This window comes from Clarias gariepinus, chromosome 13 (assembly GCF_024256425.1).
Source record: "Clarias gariepinus isolate MV-2021 ecotype Netherlands chromosome 13, CGAR_prim_01v2, whole genome shotgun sequence".
Classification (NCBI taxonomy): Eukaryota; Metazoa; Chordata; class Actinopteri; order Siluriformes; family Clariidae; genus Clarias; species Clarias gariepinus.
Window position 1 is genome coordinate 1,463,278 of NC_071112.1, and position 20,948 is coordinate 1,484,225.

General features: G+C 40.4%; 1 protein-coding gene across 5 annotated transcripts in view; it reads left to right on the forward strand.

Annotated features, from left to right (window-relative positions):
* daam2 (dishevelled associated activator of morphogenesis 2) overlaps nucleotides 1–20,948 on the forward strand; it is a 107,063-nt gene that overhangs the window by 84,334 nt on the left and 1,781 nt on the right. For 3 of the 5 annotated variants that reach the window (XM_053509433.1, XM_053509435.1, XM_053509434.1), the window contains 12 exons: nucleotides 255–566; nucleotides 824–931; nucleotides 2,768–2,797; nucleotides 4,766–4,872; nucleotides 5,754–5,838; nucleotides 6,592–6,698; nucleotides 7,711–7,799; nucleotides 11,585–11,753; nucleotides 12,642–12,749; nucleotides 13,915–13,975; nucleotides 15,329–15,460; nucleotides 19,300–19,470. In XM_053509433.1, the coding sequence (XP_053365408.1) occupies nucleotides 255–566; nucleotides 824–931; nucleotides 2,768–2,797; nucleotides 4,766–4,872; nucleotides 5,754–5,838; nucleotides 6,592–6,698; nucleotides 7,711–7,799; nucleotides 11,585–11,753; nucleotides 12,642–12,749; nucleotides 13,915–13,975; nucleotides 15,329–15,460; nucleotides 19,300–19,470 (1,479 nt within the window). The remainder of the gene's footprint in view (nucleotides 1–254; nucleotides 567–823; nucleotides 932–2,767; nucleotides 2,798–4,765; nucleotides 4,873–5,753; nucleotides 5,839–6,591; nucleotides 6,699–7,710; nucleotides 7,800–11,584; nucleotides 11,754–12,641; nucleotides 12,750–13,914; nucleotides 13,976–15,328; nucleotides 15,461–19,299; nucleotides 19,471–20,948) is intronic. The other 2 variants (XM_053509436.1, XM_053509437.1) reach the window with 1 other exon arrangement.

A 20,948-nucleotide genomic window follows, 5' to 3' on the forward strand; every position in this document is an offset into this window, starting at 1 on the left:
CAAGGAGTTCCTGGGAGGCCAGCGTTTTCGATCATGGCTTCCTAGTGAAACACTGGGATAAGTGCATTAGTGTATCAGGGGATTATATAGAGAAGTACCGGGAGTTTTTACTCTCTGAACTGCTTTCTGTTATTCTGTACGATCAAAAGTCTCGGTTTGACCTGAACGCCTCTCAAATTATTACTTATCATGTCAGAAGGTTAATATTTTCTCCCAAAAACATGACAAACGTATCTTTCCCGTTTCTCATATAGAACGGGAGCATGCCGTTCCCTCCACCTCCTGCTCCACCTGGAGGTCCAATGCCGCCATCTCCTCCTCCTCCTCCTCCAATGATGTCTGGTTTCCCTCCACCTCCTCCACCACTTCCCTTCTGCCCAGCCCCTCCTCCACCACCTCCTCCTCCAGGGGGCCCGCCTCCTCCTCCCGGAGCTCCACCCTTCTTCTCCGGGGCTCCGCTCCCACCGGCGCCCGCCTCCTTCGGCAGCGGCACGAGTCTGCGCAGCAAAAGCATCCCACAGCCATCACACCCACTTAAGTCTTTCAACTGGGCCAAACTGGGCGAGGTGAGCACGTCATGGCACCGTAATGACTCAACACACCAAAGAGCTCACACTCAAACATCATGAATCAGCCTTAAATAAACAGCACGGTCGGATAAATGCCACGTCGCGTCATGCTTTGGCTTGGTCTCCCAGGGAAAGTCTTCAGATTGCAAACAAATTTTTTATGTCACATTACTACTCACATTATTTTTTAGTTATGGGTTCCTCCTCCCTCACAATCACTCAGCCTTATTATTATTTTTCTTTTTTCTCTACAGAACAAGATCACTGGTACCATTTGGCACAACATCGACGACCTGCGGGCCTTTAAAGTCCTTGACCTGAAAGATATCGAGAAGATGTTTTCGGCTTATCAGAGGCAACAAGTACGGAGGATTTGAATATGAAATTTGCGTTCGATCTAATTTGCAGTAATAATGATGAGGATTTGCATATGGAGTCGTAAATGATAGTGTGAGGAAGCCATCTACAGTCGGAACATGAAAGCCTTTCGCTTGTAGAGTCGTATTTGTGCGGAAGCCTGGGAAAACCCTTCACCTGCTCAAACATCATCACACGAGAGGCAGCAATGTGTTGCTTAATATCAGCACAGCTGTGACGTGACGCAGGTGCCAGAGAGATCACAGCCGTGCTGATATTCGGTACAACAGCACGACCTTGAGCGTGATATTGCTTTTATACAACTCTCACCCACGCTGAGACCCACAGTTAGTGTCATTAACCACTGGACAACATCTGGGACACGCCCACTCATACATAGTTACATGTCACAGTGCTGTTACTGTCTATTATCAGCACTTCAATTCAATTTAATTTTATTTATATAGCGCTTTTAACAATGGTCATTGTCTCAAAGCAGCTTCACAAAAAAATTAAAGAATTTTTTTTACACTTGTGGAGTAACACAAGTCTCTCGTCCAATCAGATTACTCGGTCTGAACTAACTGTTGTATAAACGCTGATCATCCATTACATTTAAACTTCTAAGTGTACATTTGTCAAGTAAGATTTAGAGAGATTAGGCAGCGAGTGAACGTCTGGTGAGATGTTGGGACCTTGGAAAGCATAAGGATCTGCCGGATTTTGACAGTGGACAAATTGTTCTGGCTAGATGATTGTGTCCGAGCATCTCTAAACCAGCAGGTTTTGAGGAACCGGGTCATGGAACACGAAATATTGTGGCTGGTCTGATAAATGGAGGTCTCTCCTCCCAACTTACAGGACTTTCTAGGATCTGCTATAAGTGCCTTTGTGCCAGGTACCACAACACACCTTGTGGAGTCCATGGATGAACAGGTCAGAGCTGTTTTAGTGGGACGAGGCCGTCCTGCACAATACTAGGCAGGTGGTTTTAATGTAATGGCTGATTGGTGGGAATAATCCTGACGTTCTGATGTTCTTTGTAAACCCGGAATTTTCACTGGAATTTTACTGGTAAAAGTGACAAAAGGAAGAAAAAGGGATTCATACGTTTCGTTTCAAATGCAGTACAGAGCCGCGACAGACATTCGAACATCTCGCGTCTGATTACAAACAGAACTGTTGAATCTTGTGTGTTTTCATGAAATCGCTCTTCACAAGCAGGACTTTAAGACGTCTTTATTCAGACATGTGAAGCAGACGGGAAGAGAGAGCCATGGCACGATTTAAGTGTCAAGTTAAAAAAAAAAAAAGTTTCCATGTCATTTTAGTGAAATATATTAATGAGTCGTAAAAACGTTCAGATATCCATGTACATTATAGGCAGGAAAAAAAAAAAACATTTGGCCCGATTTATTTATTTATTTTTGTCTGTAAGCCAGGATTCAGTCACGGTGACATACGACGGGTTTTCCCAGACCGCCACACGTTTACAGCAGCTGTTCTTTGCTGAATGGCTTGTTGTGTTCGATCTTAATAAAGAGCTTAAGCATGGAGTCGAAACTGTAGTGCTTTCATTGTGCTAACTGGCCATGACAACAGCGTTTCCAGTTCAGATACATCACAACATATTGTATGGCTACGTAGTTTATCTCTCTCTTACAGCATTAGTAGAGTGTGTGTGTGTGTGTGTGTGTGTGTGTGTGTGTGTAGGCAAATCTGCAGCCCAGCTCTGGCTGAGCCTTGTTTTCTGTAGTTCTGCTGCTTGTGACGCTAATCACTGCATGTCTTCCGATGTTTTTTTTTTCCTTCCGTGCTGCTCTCTCCATCTGCCTGACCAGGAGCTGCTCACTAACCAATCCTTCAAGCAGGTGAGTCTTTACTTGGTGCATTCACTGCCGTTTGGCCGTGTCGATTTTCCCCACAACTTGCTGGCAGCAACACAACCTTCACACAACTTAAAACTGTTTTTATCAGTGATCATAAGGGTGTTGGAGTGGTTCTGTTTAAGGCGGGGCCACTGACTTTAACATGACAACTCTCTGTCTAACTTATTAATACAAAGAAATCCCATTCTGTAAGGTTGAGTATCTTACGCCTTGTTTACACTAAGTTGTCCTTCTTTGGTGCTCAGACAAATACACTCCCTGTTCGGTAATCGGAGAGTGAATCACAGATGAGAAATGGAAAAAGTAGATCAAAGGATAAAGATGAAGTTTTGTCTTAAAACCACTCCAGCGTGTTAAAATTCACTTATACCACTTCAGCGCTGTTATTTCAGCCAAAGTGAAAATATGAACTAATCCCAGTAAAAATATTCACTTTATCTTTTCTAATTAATATCTATTGGTGCAGGTGTTTGTTTACATTGAGACAGTAGCGCATTAGTAGATTATTTTACAGTGGATTATTAAATCCCACACATAACTGTTCATAACATCACTTTTACTTTTAGATTTTAGCGCATAACGCTGCGCTCTCAGTTCAGGTATTTTCTAACGACCTGTGTTTTATTTCACTTCACGTAACTGCTGGTTATTAGCACCACAGTTTCAGAACATATGAGACGAACTGGCTTTAAACTTCCGGCAAGAAGAGTAAACAAACATTGATCTGTTCATTCGTCTTTGAAAACAGAACAAGAAGTCCTTCGTGTTTCGTGGAGTTTTAAACTTTTACGGTTAGTTTTTCTACCTCGAGTCAGAAGTGATAATCAGACAATCCAGGTACTAAAATCAAAATGTTGAGTTAAAAGCAGTTATGTGCCGGATTTTGTCGCAGCATCACACGAAACTGTCTGGACAGACTTTACTGAATCTCCTGCAGTCCTGAAGTTTAATCTGCACCATCAGTGAATCTAACTGTGGAGTAAAAGTGATGTTATGAACAGTTATGTGTGGGATTTAATAATCTACTTTAAAATAATCTACTAATGCGCTACTGTCTCAATGTAAACAAACACCTGCACCAATAGATATTAATTAGAAAAGATAATCACTGGGTTAACAGGATTGCTAAATAATATTTGGTCTGTTTTAGTACATAAAAAAAAAAAAAAAATCCCATTTATCTAAGGAGTTTAATTTGTAGCTGCTTCTTTTATTCTCTCTAACATTTACCTAGAAATGCTAAATCACTGCAGCGCTGGTCCAAATAGTCCATAAGCTCAGTATTTCCTAAAGGTTCGCTTCGTGCTGTCCGGCCCGTGTGCCGCGGTGGTACTGAGTGATGTTTTGGCGAGGCCTGAAAGTGTGTAGGAGTCGGAGTCTTCTGACCCGACGCCAAACCCAAATCCCATCAGCCGCAGCCGTGGAAGTAGTGAGCCTTATTTGGACGCCCGTTCGTCGGTTGTTAAAGCGCTGTTGCACTTGCGTACGGAGCAGCAGAGGGAAAGTTTTCACCCATAAATAGCTGACTGTAGTTTAAACATCCTCACCTCAGCAGCCTCTGTCACACCGTCCTCACTTAGCCGTCTGCTCCGAATCCTGCAGCTGTTTCCTGTCCATCTAGTGTTTTATGGAAACTTCCTCTGTTTATCCAATTGAGCAGCAGCAGCTTTTTCTCATTCACTGGAGCGTGTGTGTAAAACATGGTGCCGGAAGCCCCGTGATGGTGGACGCAGCTTCTGCCACAATTAATGAGCTGATCATAAGATTGTGAGATTCAGGAAGGGAAGCAGTCGATCGCAGATATTTATATTTGTTTTTGTTTTTTTGCCATAAAAAAGGTTGGACACTTTATTCCAAATTACACCATCCAATGTTTGATTAACTTGATGGAAGATGATGGACTTTAATGCCACACACTGAACTGTGTTTAAAATTTCTTGCTCTCTGCAGAAGGAGACTGGCTCCATGGATGATTTGTATTTAAGCTCAAGGAAAGTGAAGGAGCTGTCGGTCATCGATGGGCGACGGGCGCAGAACTGCGTTATCTTACTGTCCAAGTACGTGTTTAACTGTGACTCAGCAATGTCAACCCAGCAGTGTTTTCATTCAGAATCACACACACACGCGCGCGCACAAGGAATACGGCTTGTTGCCGCACACACAGTACATAACGTAACTATGCAAACAACGACAGACGAATTTGTGCCAGTAAAGTCAAATTTAAACTCATATGCAAAGAATAAACATGCAAATTGTGAAATATAAAGAAGACTTATTTCAGGATCTCTTGCGCTGGAAGATACAATTTACATCATTCTCATGGACAACGCTTAAAATTGATTCTTGCCTTATTTACATTTTTGGTTTTAGTTTTACAGTATAATAACGGGACGATTCCACAGAAAATGCTTTCTCGTCAAATTAATTTAATATGTATAAAATAAAGGGGTGTGGAGGGGGGTCAAGACTTTTGCACAGAAAGGTGTATTCATAGAACTACAGAGTAGGACAGTTTAGTTTTTTAAAGTAAATAAGAGTTTATAAGTTAAGATTAATCTAGGTTAATCTTGGCTTTGTATCCTTTTAATGGCTTGTTAAGTTAATGTTTTTATTTTTATTTATTTATGTAGTTCTCATATACTGTATGTGTGTGTGCGTGCGTGCGCGTGCGCGTGTGTGTGTGCGTGTGTGAGAGAGAGAAAGAAAGAAAACGGCCCAAATCGACCCAGAGTGCACGTAACATCCTAACAAGGCCATAAGTATGCGCTCTATAGCTATTGATCACAGCATCCAGAGGATCACATTGATTAGCATAGATTCTTTTGTCAGGCCACACACACACACACACACGAGCATATGTTTAAAGTGATTTTAAATGAGTTTTAAAAGTTTTAAATGATTTCTAATATTGCTCTGTCATATTTTTTTTTACATGAAGGTTAAAAATGAGCAATGAAGAGATCAAGAGAGCCATTCTGGAAATGGACGAGAGGGAGGAACTGGCTAAAGACATGTTAGAGCAGGTAATTAAACATCTATAAAGATCATCACGCTTTATAGACACACACACACACACATTAGTGCTGTCAATATTAACACGTTATTAGTTTTGAAATTTGATCTCATTTCGATTTATGATCATATGACTGAGTTTGACCCAAATGGCTTCCCATAATCGTGATAATGTCATGTTTAACATGAATAACAAGATGAGATTCGGTCCTGTCGGTGGGTTGCTACGCCCTCGTTCTCCACCCAGTCATTGCATGCACCGGCGGTTTTATTCGTGTTTTTTAATTTAACATTTGTTAATTGTTAATATTTGAGATATTTATAAAATTGCATAATCGGTTTTCTTTAACCAGTTTGTCACGCATTTCTTATTCCAACATACAGCACGTTTATAATACAAGTAAATCTGAGGATTTTAGAATTAGAATCACAGACGTTTGTTAAAAGTCAAAATTCTGAGAACAAGAACTATTTTTATTTATTTACCTTTTTTTTCTTTACAGTGGCCCTAATCCTCTTCCATAAAAAGTCCCTTTAAAACTATTTTTCTTTTAAGGATAAACTTTCAGCACCTTATCTGAGAGAAATAAAGACTTTGCTGTAAATGGATCCTTTAACAAAATATGATCACCACACCACCCCGTCTTTGATTTATTTACAACAACTGCACACCCTGAATTTTTTATTTATTTTTTTGTCCTTACATAACAGCCTGATTAGAATCTACAGTATTGCTGTAATACTCTTTATGTTCTTGTTGGCAGCTGTTAAAGTTTATTCCTGAAAAAAGTGACATAGACGTTCTGGAGGAACACAAGCACGAGCTGGACCGCATGGCGCGCGCTGACCGCTTCCTGTATGACATGAGCAGGTACACATGACTAGTTGGGGTAAATAATAATCAATGTAGTGTGTGAGACAGAGAGAAACAGGTACATGTGTTCATGTCAAAAACAAAAATCTAACAAATAAAATCTCCTTTACTGTAGCATCCTTGATTGTTAATGGCTTATTTTGATTTTTATTTATATACAATGGAACCTCGGATTGCGAGTAACGCGGTTTGCGAGTGTTCCACAAGACAAGCAAAGAGTTGTAATCAATTTTGACTTGGAAGACGAACAAGTCTTGGTTTACGAGTACGAGTATCATGTATCACGCATGCGCGTTTTGTGTGTGAAAAACTGTTTTTTTCACACACACACACACACACACACACACACCTGCGCACATAAACGGAAACACTTTATCGGTCCGGATTTATTATTTATTTATTTTTTTAAGGTAAAGTGCAGGTTATTTTATTTTATTTTTACTTTATATTTTGTATTCATTATTTTTATGTATTTATTTTTTTGGGCTGTGGAACCAATACTTTAATTTTCCATTATTTCTTATGGGGAAATTAAATTTGGTTTACAAGTGTTTTCGAATACAAGCCCACTTTTGGAACAAATTATGCTCGTAATCAAAGGTTGTACTGTATATATTTTTTATACGTATATTTAAATAAGAAAAAGAGACATCTCAGTAGCCTGTGGTCTCTGACATTTCCCCAACCTCCCGTCTAGTCTCATCGGCGCCCCCCAAAAACACACTATTATTTTCCCTCTTTATCATTCAGTATGGATAACTACGCTTTGAAATAGTCTAGCTACCCTTTCGCCCCTTCTCGTCCCCCTTCTCAGCAGAGGGGGGTCCCTGCATCACGATTCTCCTCGAGTGCACCGAGTTTGCAGCAGCTCATTAGGGATAAAAGCTCAGGAATCTGTGTGGGAGAGCCAAACTGTCTTTGAAATAACTCTCCTGTGGAGACTGATTATTCTTTTCTTTTCTTTTTTTTTCCTTTTTTGTCTTTTTAACTCTGCCTGACTCCTGGTCAGGATTGATCACTACCAGCAGAGGCTCCAGTCGCTGTTCTTCAAAAAGAAGTTTGCAGAACGACTTGCAGAGATCAAGCCGAAGGTGGAGGGTAAGGAGCAACTGTGCTTGTTGTCATCCTTATATTTCTATAGGGATTTAGACGTGATGTTATTCAGCATTGTCCAAACGTCAGAATACATTTTTTTTTATGGACATTTCACAATAGTAAATACTGTGGACTACGGTACTGAGCAAAAGTTCGGACGTAAATTCGGATGTATTTTCTAAATTCATGAGTTTTTTTTTTTTTTTTGACAACTATAAAATAACACACATGACAATAGGTAATTAAGTAACATCAACACTATCAGTCGGCTGTTATAAAAGGACATGAACATCAGCTGGAACAGTTCCTACAAGAACAGTATCGTGTCGAGTGTGTTTGTAAAACCCATCAAGCTCCAGGATGATGAAACTGTCTCTCATGAAGACCAAAACTGAGCTCTGCTGCAGAGGAGAAGTTCATTTAGAGTCACCAGCCTCAGAAATCACCAATTAACAACCAGCACCTCAGATTAGAGCCGTTATGAAGCTTTACAGAGCAGAAGGAGCAGATAAACATCTCAATATCAACTGTTCAGAGGAGATTATTGTGTGTTTTGATAATAAACACCTTCAGTATTGTTCTACAGTGTAGAGAGAAATAAACATCATGGAGTTAGAAGGGGTGTCTGAACTTTTGACTGGTTGTGTTCAGTAGATCACTGGAATGTTGCTGTGGGATAAGAGGAATAAAACACATCAGGACATGCTGTTAGAGGAGATGATAAACTCTGAGGGGACGTTACACTACGCCCGTCTACTGTGTTCTAAAGTGTTTCATGCAGACAAAGTGTTAAGTCTTAATTTAGTGTGTTTGTGCATCTCATATGCGCCGTTGTCTCATTCCACCCATGCCAGCGCAGTAATGTTTGTGTACAAGCGTGCAACTTAGAACACTACTATGGTTCTGAAAATAGTCTCGAATTATTTTATTTTTTTTATTTTTCCCTTTTCAAAGTAATTTTATATTAATACCTACGACGGAGAGGATGTGTGACTCTGTACTGTACGTCTCTCCGGGGCGTGAACTTCCCTCGAGTTGCCAGGGAAGCTGTTTTGGAAAGCTGGCAAATGTTAAAGAGAGACGCTGTCACGAACAAGCCTCATCAAAGAATTCAGATACACTTCATGCAAATGGAATCATGTGTGTGTGTAGGTGTGTGTGTGTTTGTGGTTGGGGTGGTGGAAAGGTTTAGCGGGATGATACAGTAAATATTCACCCTCTCTGAACCCACGTTTTAGAGTTTAATAAACAAGGTATAAAAATGGACTTAATTGGGATAATATTTTACAGAGTTATAATGCTGTATAAAGCCATAATGCTGGCCTAGGTGGAGGGGGGCATTTATTTACAAATCAAAAAAGGTAAAATGTGGTGATTGCATAAGTATGCAATCAACCTGTGACGAAACGACCTTAATCGGTATTAATGCAGCATCGCCCTCAGAAGTCACATAATTAGTTTAATGGAGTCCAACTGTGTCTAATTAAGGTGTCACATGAACTCTGTATTAATATATTTTTGTTCCTGAAAGGATCCAGACCGTGTTGGGTCATGTTCCCACGAGACAGGTACCTGGAAAAACTGAGGTTTTTTATACTTTTTTTTAATTCTTTTATATATGTATAATTCTGTCCACACGACCTATGTGTTTAAAAAAAAAAAAAAAAAAACTTTGTTTTGTGTTTTGATGTTGACAATCAGAAGCCTAGACAAAACATTACCGTTTGCGTTTGTAGAAGTCCGATCCAAAACCACGGTCGCTGCCTGCGCGGTCTGTGTGGCCAAAATTTCAGTCCACAAAACACCACTGAAAAAGGAGTTTTGGAACATCGTCACTTTGGATGGAGTTTTCCAAAAGCTCAGTTTTCAACAAACAATTAATGAATAAAAAGACAAAAATGGCAACAAAAAAAAAATCCGTTTTTAAAAAAAATACCCGGCTACGTGTGGAACACAACTAATTAATTGTGACATTTTGGACAAAAACTTACCCTGTGGATCAATATTAATAAAAGGAATACAACTACCCAACATTAGGCCCCTGGTAAACGGGGGATCAGTCAGAGAACCAACCAGGAGACCAAGCGGCCAGTCGCAACAACACTCGTGTGAGAGACTGAACATGTTTTATATCTGTGCATGCCAGTGAGCTTCCCCAGCAGTTTTACTCCTCGTTAACAGTTCACCTCACCTCGACGAGCACTGCAGCGCCCCTGGACACCCGTCTGGCTGAAAAATAAACTGCGCTATAGAAAGAGTTCAACTCTGTCTTAAAAAACACACCATTTACAACCGAACCCCTAACAAGCCACAACGTTAGTGTGCTTTATCAAGAAACAATCGTGCATTTTCCCTCCACGCATCTGTCATGAACATAAATCTGAGAGGCCACACAGTGAAAGACTAATGTCCAGACTGGCTTCATAGTCTATGGAGAACGGCTTTAAGTACCGCTGGAAAGGAATAACACACGCTGGCCCAGGATCTGTAACTCCCCCACCTTCGCATGTCAAACCCGGAGGCGTTTCGGGTTTGTAGAGATTTGCGAGTCGGAGGCTGCGTCTAAATTTAACCGCGCTGCTTTAAAAGCGTGATTTGTTTGAGTGAGAAGAAACTTGCGGCCGGGCGTCAGATCTGTGCGGTGATTCAGTTCTTAGGAGCTCGTGACGGGAATCCCAGTACAGTGAGGATAGATCAGAGCCGAGACCAGTGCATTCTCAAACACTCACTGATGCAGAAATTTATACACACAGGATCTGGCACGTAGTGGACACGGAGGTTAATCATCGGCTTTCTCCAATGCCAGGGGATTTTTCGGGGGAAATTTGGCGGTTTTTGTCTTTGTGTGTTCCTGAGAAATTTCATTCGGTGAAAAGAATAAAAAGACGACGATGGCCTCGTCTTATTGAAACCTTCATGGTAACGTGTGTGTGTGTGAGATTCGGGATCACTTTGATTGGATCTTGTTTTGGCCCTTAAATGATTGAGGGAGTGATGGTGGGTTTTGGTTTTAAGGAGGATTACACTTACAGTATAATGTAGGACTGATGTCAGCTTGAGTGATCTGTAAGATCCATAAGCTTTTTAAACCAGCAAAGCAGCATCTGATTTCTTTTCGCACAAAATAGCAATATAGGCATTTTATGGCATTTTGTAAACAAGGTCGAGGTGTTTGGTACAAATCTGTAATATTTCTACAGGTTGCTGTTAAATTCTCTAATCTGATTGGTTTAAAACTTTTTCTATTATTAACAGCAGCTCTGAGATGGAATTTAGATGATAAGCGTATAATATTGTGACCTGCCCTTATTAATACATTATTGTTTCTTTAGTAACGATGCATTCACATGTACTGAACATTTATATACCGTATATAGGATCTGTATAATTATGGTTATGGTAAATGAGATGAGTTATTTTAAAGTTCATGGAAGGAGTCTCCAGTGTCAGAGTTGTCTTCATGTCTCGGACAGTAAAATAAAAACTACTCCGTGAGATTCTTTTATATATTAGAAGATGTAAGAATTGGCAAATCTATACTGTTCTAAGATGAGGGAAAACTCTTGCTGCTAGGAAAAGTCAGTCTTTCCACCCACGTCTTGGATTATTTTCCCATCGCAGCATCCCTCTGAGAGTTTTATTCCTTACTTATTATAACCTGGTGATAATGTTTGCATTGTTTAATCGTTTATAACCATCTGTATTCCACACACCGGTAACTGTGAGTACAGTATCAGATGTCCAGAAAGTCGGTTTTCTTCATTTTCCCACGTCTGCTCTCTCCTCAGCTATTGTCTGTGCTTCCCGGGAGGTGATGAGGAGTAAACGTCTGACTCAGATTTTGGAGGTGGTCCTGGCCTTTGGGAACTTCCTGAATAAAGGCCAAAGAGGGAATGCCTATGGCTTTAAGGTGTCCAGCCTGAACAAGATCGTAGACACCAAGTCGAGCATAGACAGGTGAGTGCTTGGATGTAATTGTCCCTTAAAGAATATAGAATTTCTGAATCTATGAGGGGTTGTTCAAGTCAAACTGGGACTTTTGATTGTGCAGAATAACAGAACACAGTTCTGAGCGTAAAAATCCCCTGCTACACCATTAAGGTAGAAAGTTTTTAACTGGACTGCCAGCTTCATTTAAAAAAGAAAAAAAAAAAAACGCCGGCCTCCCAGGAACTCCTAAAATGTCGCAAACATGTGGAAATGGTTTGGAAAATTCATGAAATTTCATCACAAGTCCCGGCTTTCATTTGAACGTCCCTCATATTGAGGGGCAATTCTCAGCTTAATCAAGTGGTCATATAAATAGAAAGCCTTATGCGAAAGTTGGTTAAAATGATTATTTAGTATTAATGTTTGAGCTAAATAATTAATAAGATAATCATGATTAAAAAATTACAGTATAAAAAAAGCAAAAACTGTGTTAACTTAATGTTATTTTATATCATATATGTACATCTTAGTGAATTCATGAGCATGGGCTTCATTATTTCATGATTCCTAGAAGTTATGAAGTTTCTCTTCATTATCATATTGCGCAAGTTCATATAAAACGTGTTGGCTGAATTGTTGTTAAAAGCACCTTTTTTTATATTTGTAGGTACCAAAAATTTTAAGCAGTAGATTTATTCATTTTTAATATTTTTAGACCATGTTGGAAATTCAGGCAGTTAGAGTCAGGCTTTGGCCTGATGGTCATATAACGGTTCATAAGTAAAGTTAAAAATTAAGGTAGCAAAAACACAAAATATGGACTTTTAGGGGTAATTTAACGATTTGCATGGGAATTTTCGCCTTAGTGACTCGAGGGAGGGGTGTGATCACTTTCTGTATACTCGTCTCTCACAGGAACATCACCATGTTGCACTACCTGATCATGATCTTTGAGAAGCACTATTCCGACACCCTGAACGTCCAGCAGGACCTGCTCAGCGTCCCAGAGGCAGCAAAAGTCAAGTGAGTCACATGATTGAGTTAAAATAAATAAAATAAATCTAACAGACTCTCAGATCGTTAGGATCGAGTCAATTAGAGATACCAAGGGTTCACACAAAACACTTTTAGCTATTATGCTGCCCGCAGTTGGAAGCAGCTTTCAGAAGAGATCAGATGTGATAAAACATTAGTCACATTTAAATCTAGACTTAAAACGCATCTGTTTAGCTGTGCGTTTATTGAATGAGCATTGTGCTGCGTCCGAACCGACTGCACTGTACGTTATGTTTCTTATTCTTTCAACTGTTTTATTTTGACTTTAAATTAAATTTTAAGTGCCACTACAAACTGTTTTTATTTTTTATTTTAAATCAAATTTAAATAATTTTAAGTCTTAGTGATATTATTTTCTGCTTCTTCTTATGATTCTTTTTCCCCTCCTTTATGTAAAGCACTTTAAATGATCATTGTGTATGAAATGTGATAACAAATCAACTTGCCTTGTCTAAATACATTAGGAAACAAATAGATCGGTATGTTTAGAATTTTTTCATCCTTCTTATACCACAGGAATGTACAAACAATTATAGTATTTAATTTCATAAAGAATAATAGCTATCTGTATTTTAAAATCAATTAATAGCTCTGTTTAATGTTTTGGAATATCTGCAAGGAAAGGTTTAAAATTAAAAATTAAAAATATCACGTAACTAAGAAACAGGAGTCTTGAAAACTTTCCTGTGGAGTAAAACCTTCTGAGTGTAACAGGACTAAGACCTGAGACTCCTCCTCCAGAGAGTATACATCTTTACAAAATACCAGACTATATTAATTAATATCGCTTTCTCTTTGTTATAGAAATTTATAATCTTTTTATTGTTAAATTCTGTTCGCTCTGATGCTGTTTATGTCTAGAACATTAATATAAACTCTAGGTTGAATTATTAACAGCACGACTATCATAGCTGCTGTGTGTGTGTGTGTGTGTGTGTGTGTGTGTGTGTGTGTGTGTGTGTGTGTGTGTGTGTGTGTGTGTGTGTGTGTGTGTGTGTGTGTGTGTGTAACACAGTAACCATGACTAGACTGTTTCTTCTTCCTTTTTCTATCCAAACTAACTGATTGATTTATGATCACGGAGACGTTTTTGTTCTTGAGGCTGACGTTTGATTTGTTGTTCCACACACAGTCTGGCTGAACTGGAGAAGGAGGTCTACAGTATAAAGAGTGGACTGAAGGCTCTGGAAGCAGTGAGTATTTTATTATACATTCCTGTGGCTTATTCAGATTTCTATTATGAACAATACAGAGGAACCGAATGAAAATCTCCCGAGCCTTTAAGCTTTTAAATAATGCTGCCAATTAAAGGAATGGTGATAAAATCAAATTGCACATTTTCCCCAACTTACCCCAAAAGTAATCAATCAGCCAAGAAACGTTTGGTCTCCAATGTCGGCTTTTTCAGTTTTACATCCCTTTTATAAATGCCCTAATCTTCATACAAATATCTCTCAATTGTATGATGGGTGTTCAAGTCAAACTGGGACTTTTGATAACCTTTCCTGAATATGAAAAGTTAGCACTGAATAGAGGTGCAAAACTAATTGACGTTTAAAGAAGACTTCAAGCACAGTACGGTAGCCACAGCATTTTAAGGAAGGCCGCACATCTATCAACATCGATCCCACTTGAAGTGGGTCGGAGCCCACTGCAGTTGTTTCCCTACACGTTCAGAAAGAAACACAACGTCGGCAACTAGCGGAAGAAACTCATCTGTATGTGTGAAATGTACACACGATCATTCACACAGCACCACTCGCACATTACAGGAACTCATCTGAGAGTTATTGCTACGTCCCCCGTACAGTCCTGACCTCACTCTAAGGCATTTTTACATGTTTGGGCTCTTAAAGGAGTTCCTGGGAGGCCGGCGTTTCAGACATAAATCAGACAGAGAGTCCGATCATGACTCCTGCGAACTGAGAGATCGTTCTACCTTGATGGTGTCCAAGCACTAGTAAGACACTGGCCAGTACAGATAATGTAATCGCATGTGATTGGACATTTTGAACCCTTTTACAAAATTTTCTATTATTATTACTGTAGTGTATGTAGATCTGTAAATGGTCATGTATTACAGCCCCTCCCTTTGCCTTTGTTAGAAGTTAAAATGAGGTGGGAACTGCAAGTTTAGCGGGCGCGTAGTCCAGCTGCAAATTCGGACGAGTCACGCTCAGCGGTGTGCTGCTTCTCTTCATTTGTACATAGTTTCGAGATTGAATGGCAGCTCAAAGCGTGGTTTCGCGGCTCTAAACGAGAGCGAGGCAATTATCGGTGATGTATGCCTACAGACGTAGTCGGTGAGCAATTAGGAGAATTAGGCACGTATCGGAACGGCGCCAAGCAAAGCCATGACTCAGAATTGAGAACGTGCGTTTATGATGAGAATTGAAACCTGCAGCATGTGGACGGTTTAACAGCGTGACATGAAGATGCCAGAAGCCCGAGGCACTGTATTAACAAATGATTATCAGGTAAAACTGAAAAGGAGGCGTGATCTGCATTGTTTTTCTTATAAACCTTGTGATGTCATTAACCCTCAGGAGCTGCAGTATCAGCAGAGCCGTCCACACGACCGATGGGATAAGTTTATTCCTGTGGTCAGCGACTTCATCACTGTGGCTAGTTTCAGCTTCTCCGAGCTGGAGGATCTGCTGAACGAGGCAAAGGAGAAGGTATAATTCAGCTGATTACACAATCAATCATCATCATCATCAGTGAACAATTTTGATTTTATCTTTGCTGATTTAACATTTTAGATTTTCGACCTCGGCTTCTCATCGATTTGCGTGGGACTACCAAAAAACGTGACCTAATTACGGTATCCGTAGCGCTCATCGCACAAAACCACCTACTTATCCTCTTTATTCTAGGAAAACATATTTATACAGCTTTGATCTAAGCCAGATGCAAATGCCCGGAGGAATTTAAAGCAATAGAGAGTTTTATAAGGGGCTTGGCGTTTCTTTCCCTCGTCCCCGATTCTTTATGCTTGCTCTGAGAGTCATTGTGAAGACATGAGGTGTTTTCCAACTGGTTTCCTTTCACTGCTTGTGAGAAGAGGGCGAGCTGTAGGATGGACTCCCTCTTTCCGTTCTCCTTCTCACAAGAGCCTCTCGTTCGCTCTGCCAAGCTTGTGCATAAGCCGTAAAGAGAAGGCAGAGTGTGGGAGACTGAGAGAGGTCTTTGTGCACCCTTCCCGGTGTGGTGTGATGACTTCAACAACCCGGGGAAGCCTGGTGACTGGGCCCGAGTCTTTTAGAACGTTTTTTTTTTTTTTCTCCTGTGTGCGGAGGCAGAAAGAGAAAGAGCGCTCTTGTTTAAAACGTGGCATGGAGGCTCGATCCCCATGCTACGCTGTGTCTTAAGGGAATAAAACTATTTCTAAAGGCCATCTTTTAATTCACTTTCCTCCTTGTTAACGGAGAGTGTGATTGGGGTGACTTGGTCAGCGTAAGTGCTCTGCGTGGACCGATCACACGCTGCCAGAATCAGCACTTAACCACACAGCCTCCACTGTGAATCCATCCAGCGTTCACCTAATTATTTATTTTAGGAGCACCGTAAAAAATGAAAAGTCTGTTCATAGCGCCGTCATGGGAGAAGACTGACCCTGAAAGTTGATTTGCTGGAAGGGAACAAAGGCTCTGCTGTACTTCTGAAGCTCAAGTCTGTTCCCTTCAGCTATCCAGTGGACAGTCTCACTCTTGTTTGTTTTAGTTTCTCTTAAATTAAGCACAAATATTAATTTCCCATTTATGCAAGTATAAATGTTGCCTACTTGGGTTGTTTAGAATTAGTTCACAATTTGTCGAATTTTAACCCATTAAGCCAATAAGAATCACAAATCAGGGGCATTAAAATCCAGGATGGTTTTATGACGTTTTTGTTTTTTTGTGAAAAAAGTTTTTTGAGGTCATGCACGGATGTTGAGCTAAAAGGCCTGGTGTGCAACAGTCATTTTGAGTTCATCATACAGGGGTAGTGTGATCTAGACCTGTTCTGCATAGATCAAACCATGTTACACATACAAATATGTTCTAGGCAACTCTGTTAATCTCATTTGTGGCGACATTGTGGCCTGATACCGATTGGCCATAGCATTTAAAACCAAATGGGTTTTGAGTTCTTCTTGTGCCGCATGATGTGTTTCCCATGAGTGCTTAATCGGATTGGGATCGGGGATGTTTGTAGGCCGGGGCAGTGACCTTAGGCTCTTTGATTGCTGGGTTCCATGTGCAGCAGGCTGTAGTGTAAAGGGGTTCTGGTCTCTTTCTATCACAGCTAGCACATATAGAGTTTTTTTTTCTATAATTTGTGCTGTTGGCTTTTCTATGGGATCAGACTAGGCAGGCTGGGCCTTTGGTCCCCATGGATGATCTAGGGGACCAAAGAATCTACCCATGTTATCCGTGCTTGGGATCGTCACTGCATCCAGTGGCTGAGGTTTTTGGTCATCGTGTTTTCTATTCAATTGGACCCTAACCTTGAATTTCCACTGGGAGCGGATCTCTGACATTATGTAGGTGACCCGTTTCCTTTCATCCTCTGATGTTGAGTCTGCTCCCGGCGGAAATCCGGGGTGATTGCGGATGATTTACAGGTACCGACTCCTCTTTGGGGGAACCACTGTTCTAATCACGGTTTCACCCAGATGAGGATGGGTTCCCTATTGAGTCTGATTCCTTCCAAGGTTTCTTCTTATTAGCATCTCAGGGAGTTTTTCCTTGCCACTGTCGCCCTCGGCTTGCTCATCAGGGACAGTTTTATTATTTTGATTAATACACTGCATTGCTGTTTCATACAGTCGCAATACAGAGAACATGGCCAAAGTCCCATTGGGAAGGAAGCCAGCATGAGCTAGGATAAATGTTGGATCTCTTTGGCATAAATCTACTGTGGATTTGGGATGCTTTTGGCAGTCACAGCAGTCTGACCTTAAAATGGATTTACACTTTTAAAACAAAAATTTTATCTAAAGGAAAGCCTTTTTTTAGCTTTTAACGCCATGGTACTCCCGCGGTACCTGCCCCAAAGACCTAAAGAGCGAGGCATTGTCGAGTCTAAGACTGGGTCTTTATCTTTTAAAATGGATTTTGCATAAAAATCCAAACTCAGTTATTTAACAAAGAGGTTTGTAAATGCTGTTAAAGCCCTGAATACATACACACACTCTCACTCTCTCTCTCTCTCTCTCTCTCTCTCTCTCTCTCTCTCTCTCTGTCCCTGGCAGTAATCAGCGGACAGGTGGTAGTGATAAGAGAAGACATATGGTAGTCTAATGAGGCGTGACCTCATCCATCACGCACACAGGAGCAATGAGGCCTTTTCTTGTTAGTGTGCACTGTTAGAGGCTGTGGTTGAGATTGATGTGGCTCGCTCAGTACACAGATAAGCCGGGCCCCCCGACGTGCCACTCCATCAGCAGGGAGGATGCACTGACCTGCACAGTTTTTTTTTTTTGTACATTGCTGTAACTGTATAATATAATAGCATTGCTTTTGTTATCGCTGTGAAATCTGCCATGACCAGGAAGAGTTTTTTTTTTTTTTGGCTGAACCAGAGCCAGACAGAATGAATTCTTTTCTGTGCCTTTATGCTCTAATATCAGATCTTCGCTTCATTGTGGCTGTTAAACACTCACACATTCGCTGTACTGACTTTTATTTGTGTGACAGACACCCTGAGCGAGCAAACACAAAAAGAAGTTAGTGTCTTGTGCTAAGACTAGCATCTTTTTTTAAAGTTGTTTTCACCAAAATTATCTTATTACTACAGGTTAAATCCTAATGCGTCTCTCTACAATAAAACAAAAACCTTAACATATGACTGTATAGAAGCCTGTAATCTTCACGGTATACTAACCTATAATCGAAACATATCCTTATGATAACTATAACCTTTATGGTAGCTAGCTTGGCAGTGTCCAGTGCCGCTAAAATAGACAGTTGTTTTAGCTCGGTTCAACAACGGCACGTTTTGCTGTGCGTTTCATACAGTAGCTACACCGCACGCCGAATTTAGGAGTGAGCGACATGAAAAGTGTAACCTGTTTATTATATAGTTGATTTTAGAGATATGTTCTCTAGTAGGTTTAGGGAACTTTCACACTGATTTTCTGTTGAAACCCAACAACGACTAATTAAATAGGTGTTGCTGGTACAGACGATGAGTTACTCTTGCAACATGTCCAATTTGCAACGGCCAAAGTCAATTCATAAAAATGTTATGACCACTTAACAACTCCATACACTCTGTGAAAATGACAAGCTGCGTTTTAATGAAATGTAGCCTCACTAACGCCGTTACAAATGTACAATACGTGGAGATAATTTCCAGTTTTGCCTTCAGAAACCAGTGCATGGCGCTGACCGTTCATATTACAATACCCCCCCCCCCCTCAAGTTATAATTAAAATTTTATAATTATTGCGGATCTAAAAACACTTTGCAGAAATGACTGGTCTGCTTTCATTTTTATTTCCCGGTGCCATAATTCTGTGCTCTTCTCCTAGTTTGCCAAATCTCTGAAGCACTTTGGAGAGGAACATGCGCACATGCAGCCGGACGAGTTCTTCGGGATCTTCGACACCTTCCTGCAGTCGTTCGGCGAAGCGAAGCAAGACCTGGAGAACATGCAGCGCCGCAAGGAAGAGGAAGAGAAGCGAGCGCGCATGGAGGCCATGGTGAGCCGCACGTTGAAAACACAAACACGGCCTACAGCGTCTTGTTTCGTCTTTTCCCATCTAAATCATTTTCTTTGCATGATCATATGTCCAATTTTAATAGTCCTTAATCGCGGGTCTCGGTGGAGGACATTTCCTGCACTGCATGGCTTAAAAACTCTGATGTCTTTATTTCTGATGTCTCTTTAGGGCTGCTTTTAATACCATGTCAAACCAGTCATTATAGAGTTTATGTTCTCAATTCATCCATCAGTGACTGAATTCCTCAATCGAAGTAGCAGACTTAAAATAAGAGCACTCTTGGCCATCATGCTTTTGTTTGTTTTTGCACCCATATTTCTAACTTCCGCTCATAAATCTCAGCCCAGAGATATGACCAGGGTTTCAGCATGTTCTGCTTATTGTTTATCCGCCCTCCTCCCTCATATCTTTCTTAAGTCGTCATTCCATCAGATCAGCTGTCAGTAGACCTACAGCCTGGTCCTATTTTAGCCAGTCCACGCAGAGGGTTTCCCCAGGGAATGTCGGGAATGTGAGAAGAGAGCAGAAAGAGTATGGGAACCGAGCAACTCTTTGATTTCCACTCATCCCTCAGCTGTGTACAGATTGTAGGCTGTACTGCTGATTAACTCGCAGACTTGCACACAGTTAGGAAACACAGTGGTACACCACACCACTGACATGTATGTATGTAGTTGTTCACACATACACACACACACACACACACACAGACACATGCATGTGCAGTGTATTCTATTGAGACACATCCAGGACACTGATGTCAATTCTAATACCAACTCTGCATGGCTATGTGTCATCTGTATATATGAGAAAATTGTCTCCATGCTGCTCAATAATCTGTTCTGTTGGCAGCATATACAATAAAAATAATATATGGCAGAGTACCGAGGCTTGTGGTATACCATAAAGAATATAATAATTATTTGAGACACATTTTTTCTCTTAAACTAAAACATAAACTGTCTTTTAGTCAGACAAATAAATAAATATATATGCTAAAACTTAAAAGAATATTATATATAAATGTTCTTTTAAGTTTTAGCATCAAAGACAGCTGTTTAATCTCAAAGCAACTGTTGCTTCACATTTTCTCTTGTGTAGCTGCGAGGATTTCCAAATCCATCTACATTCGCCATGCAGATATGGTGGGAACTTGGAAAGCAGGAGTTTTTTTTTTTTTTTACATACACCTAGCTTTTATTACAATGTTAAAATCAATCATGAGGAAAAGTAACACACAGCTTACTGTATATTTTGGCTTCTAACATTCCTTATTAGAATTTTTAAAATAAAATCCAGACAGGATGTGTACACAATCCAGGAGTGACATCATTAGCTTGTTAGAGGCTCCACTTTTAAAGGTCCCACATTTTACTATTTCTTTAACAAATGAACATAAGTCCCCGGAGTTTCCCTGTTAAAGGTGCAGCTGAAATGACCCTCAGATAATGCTTTTT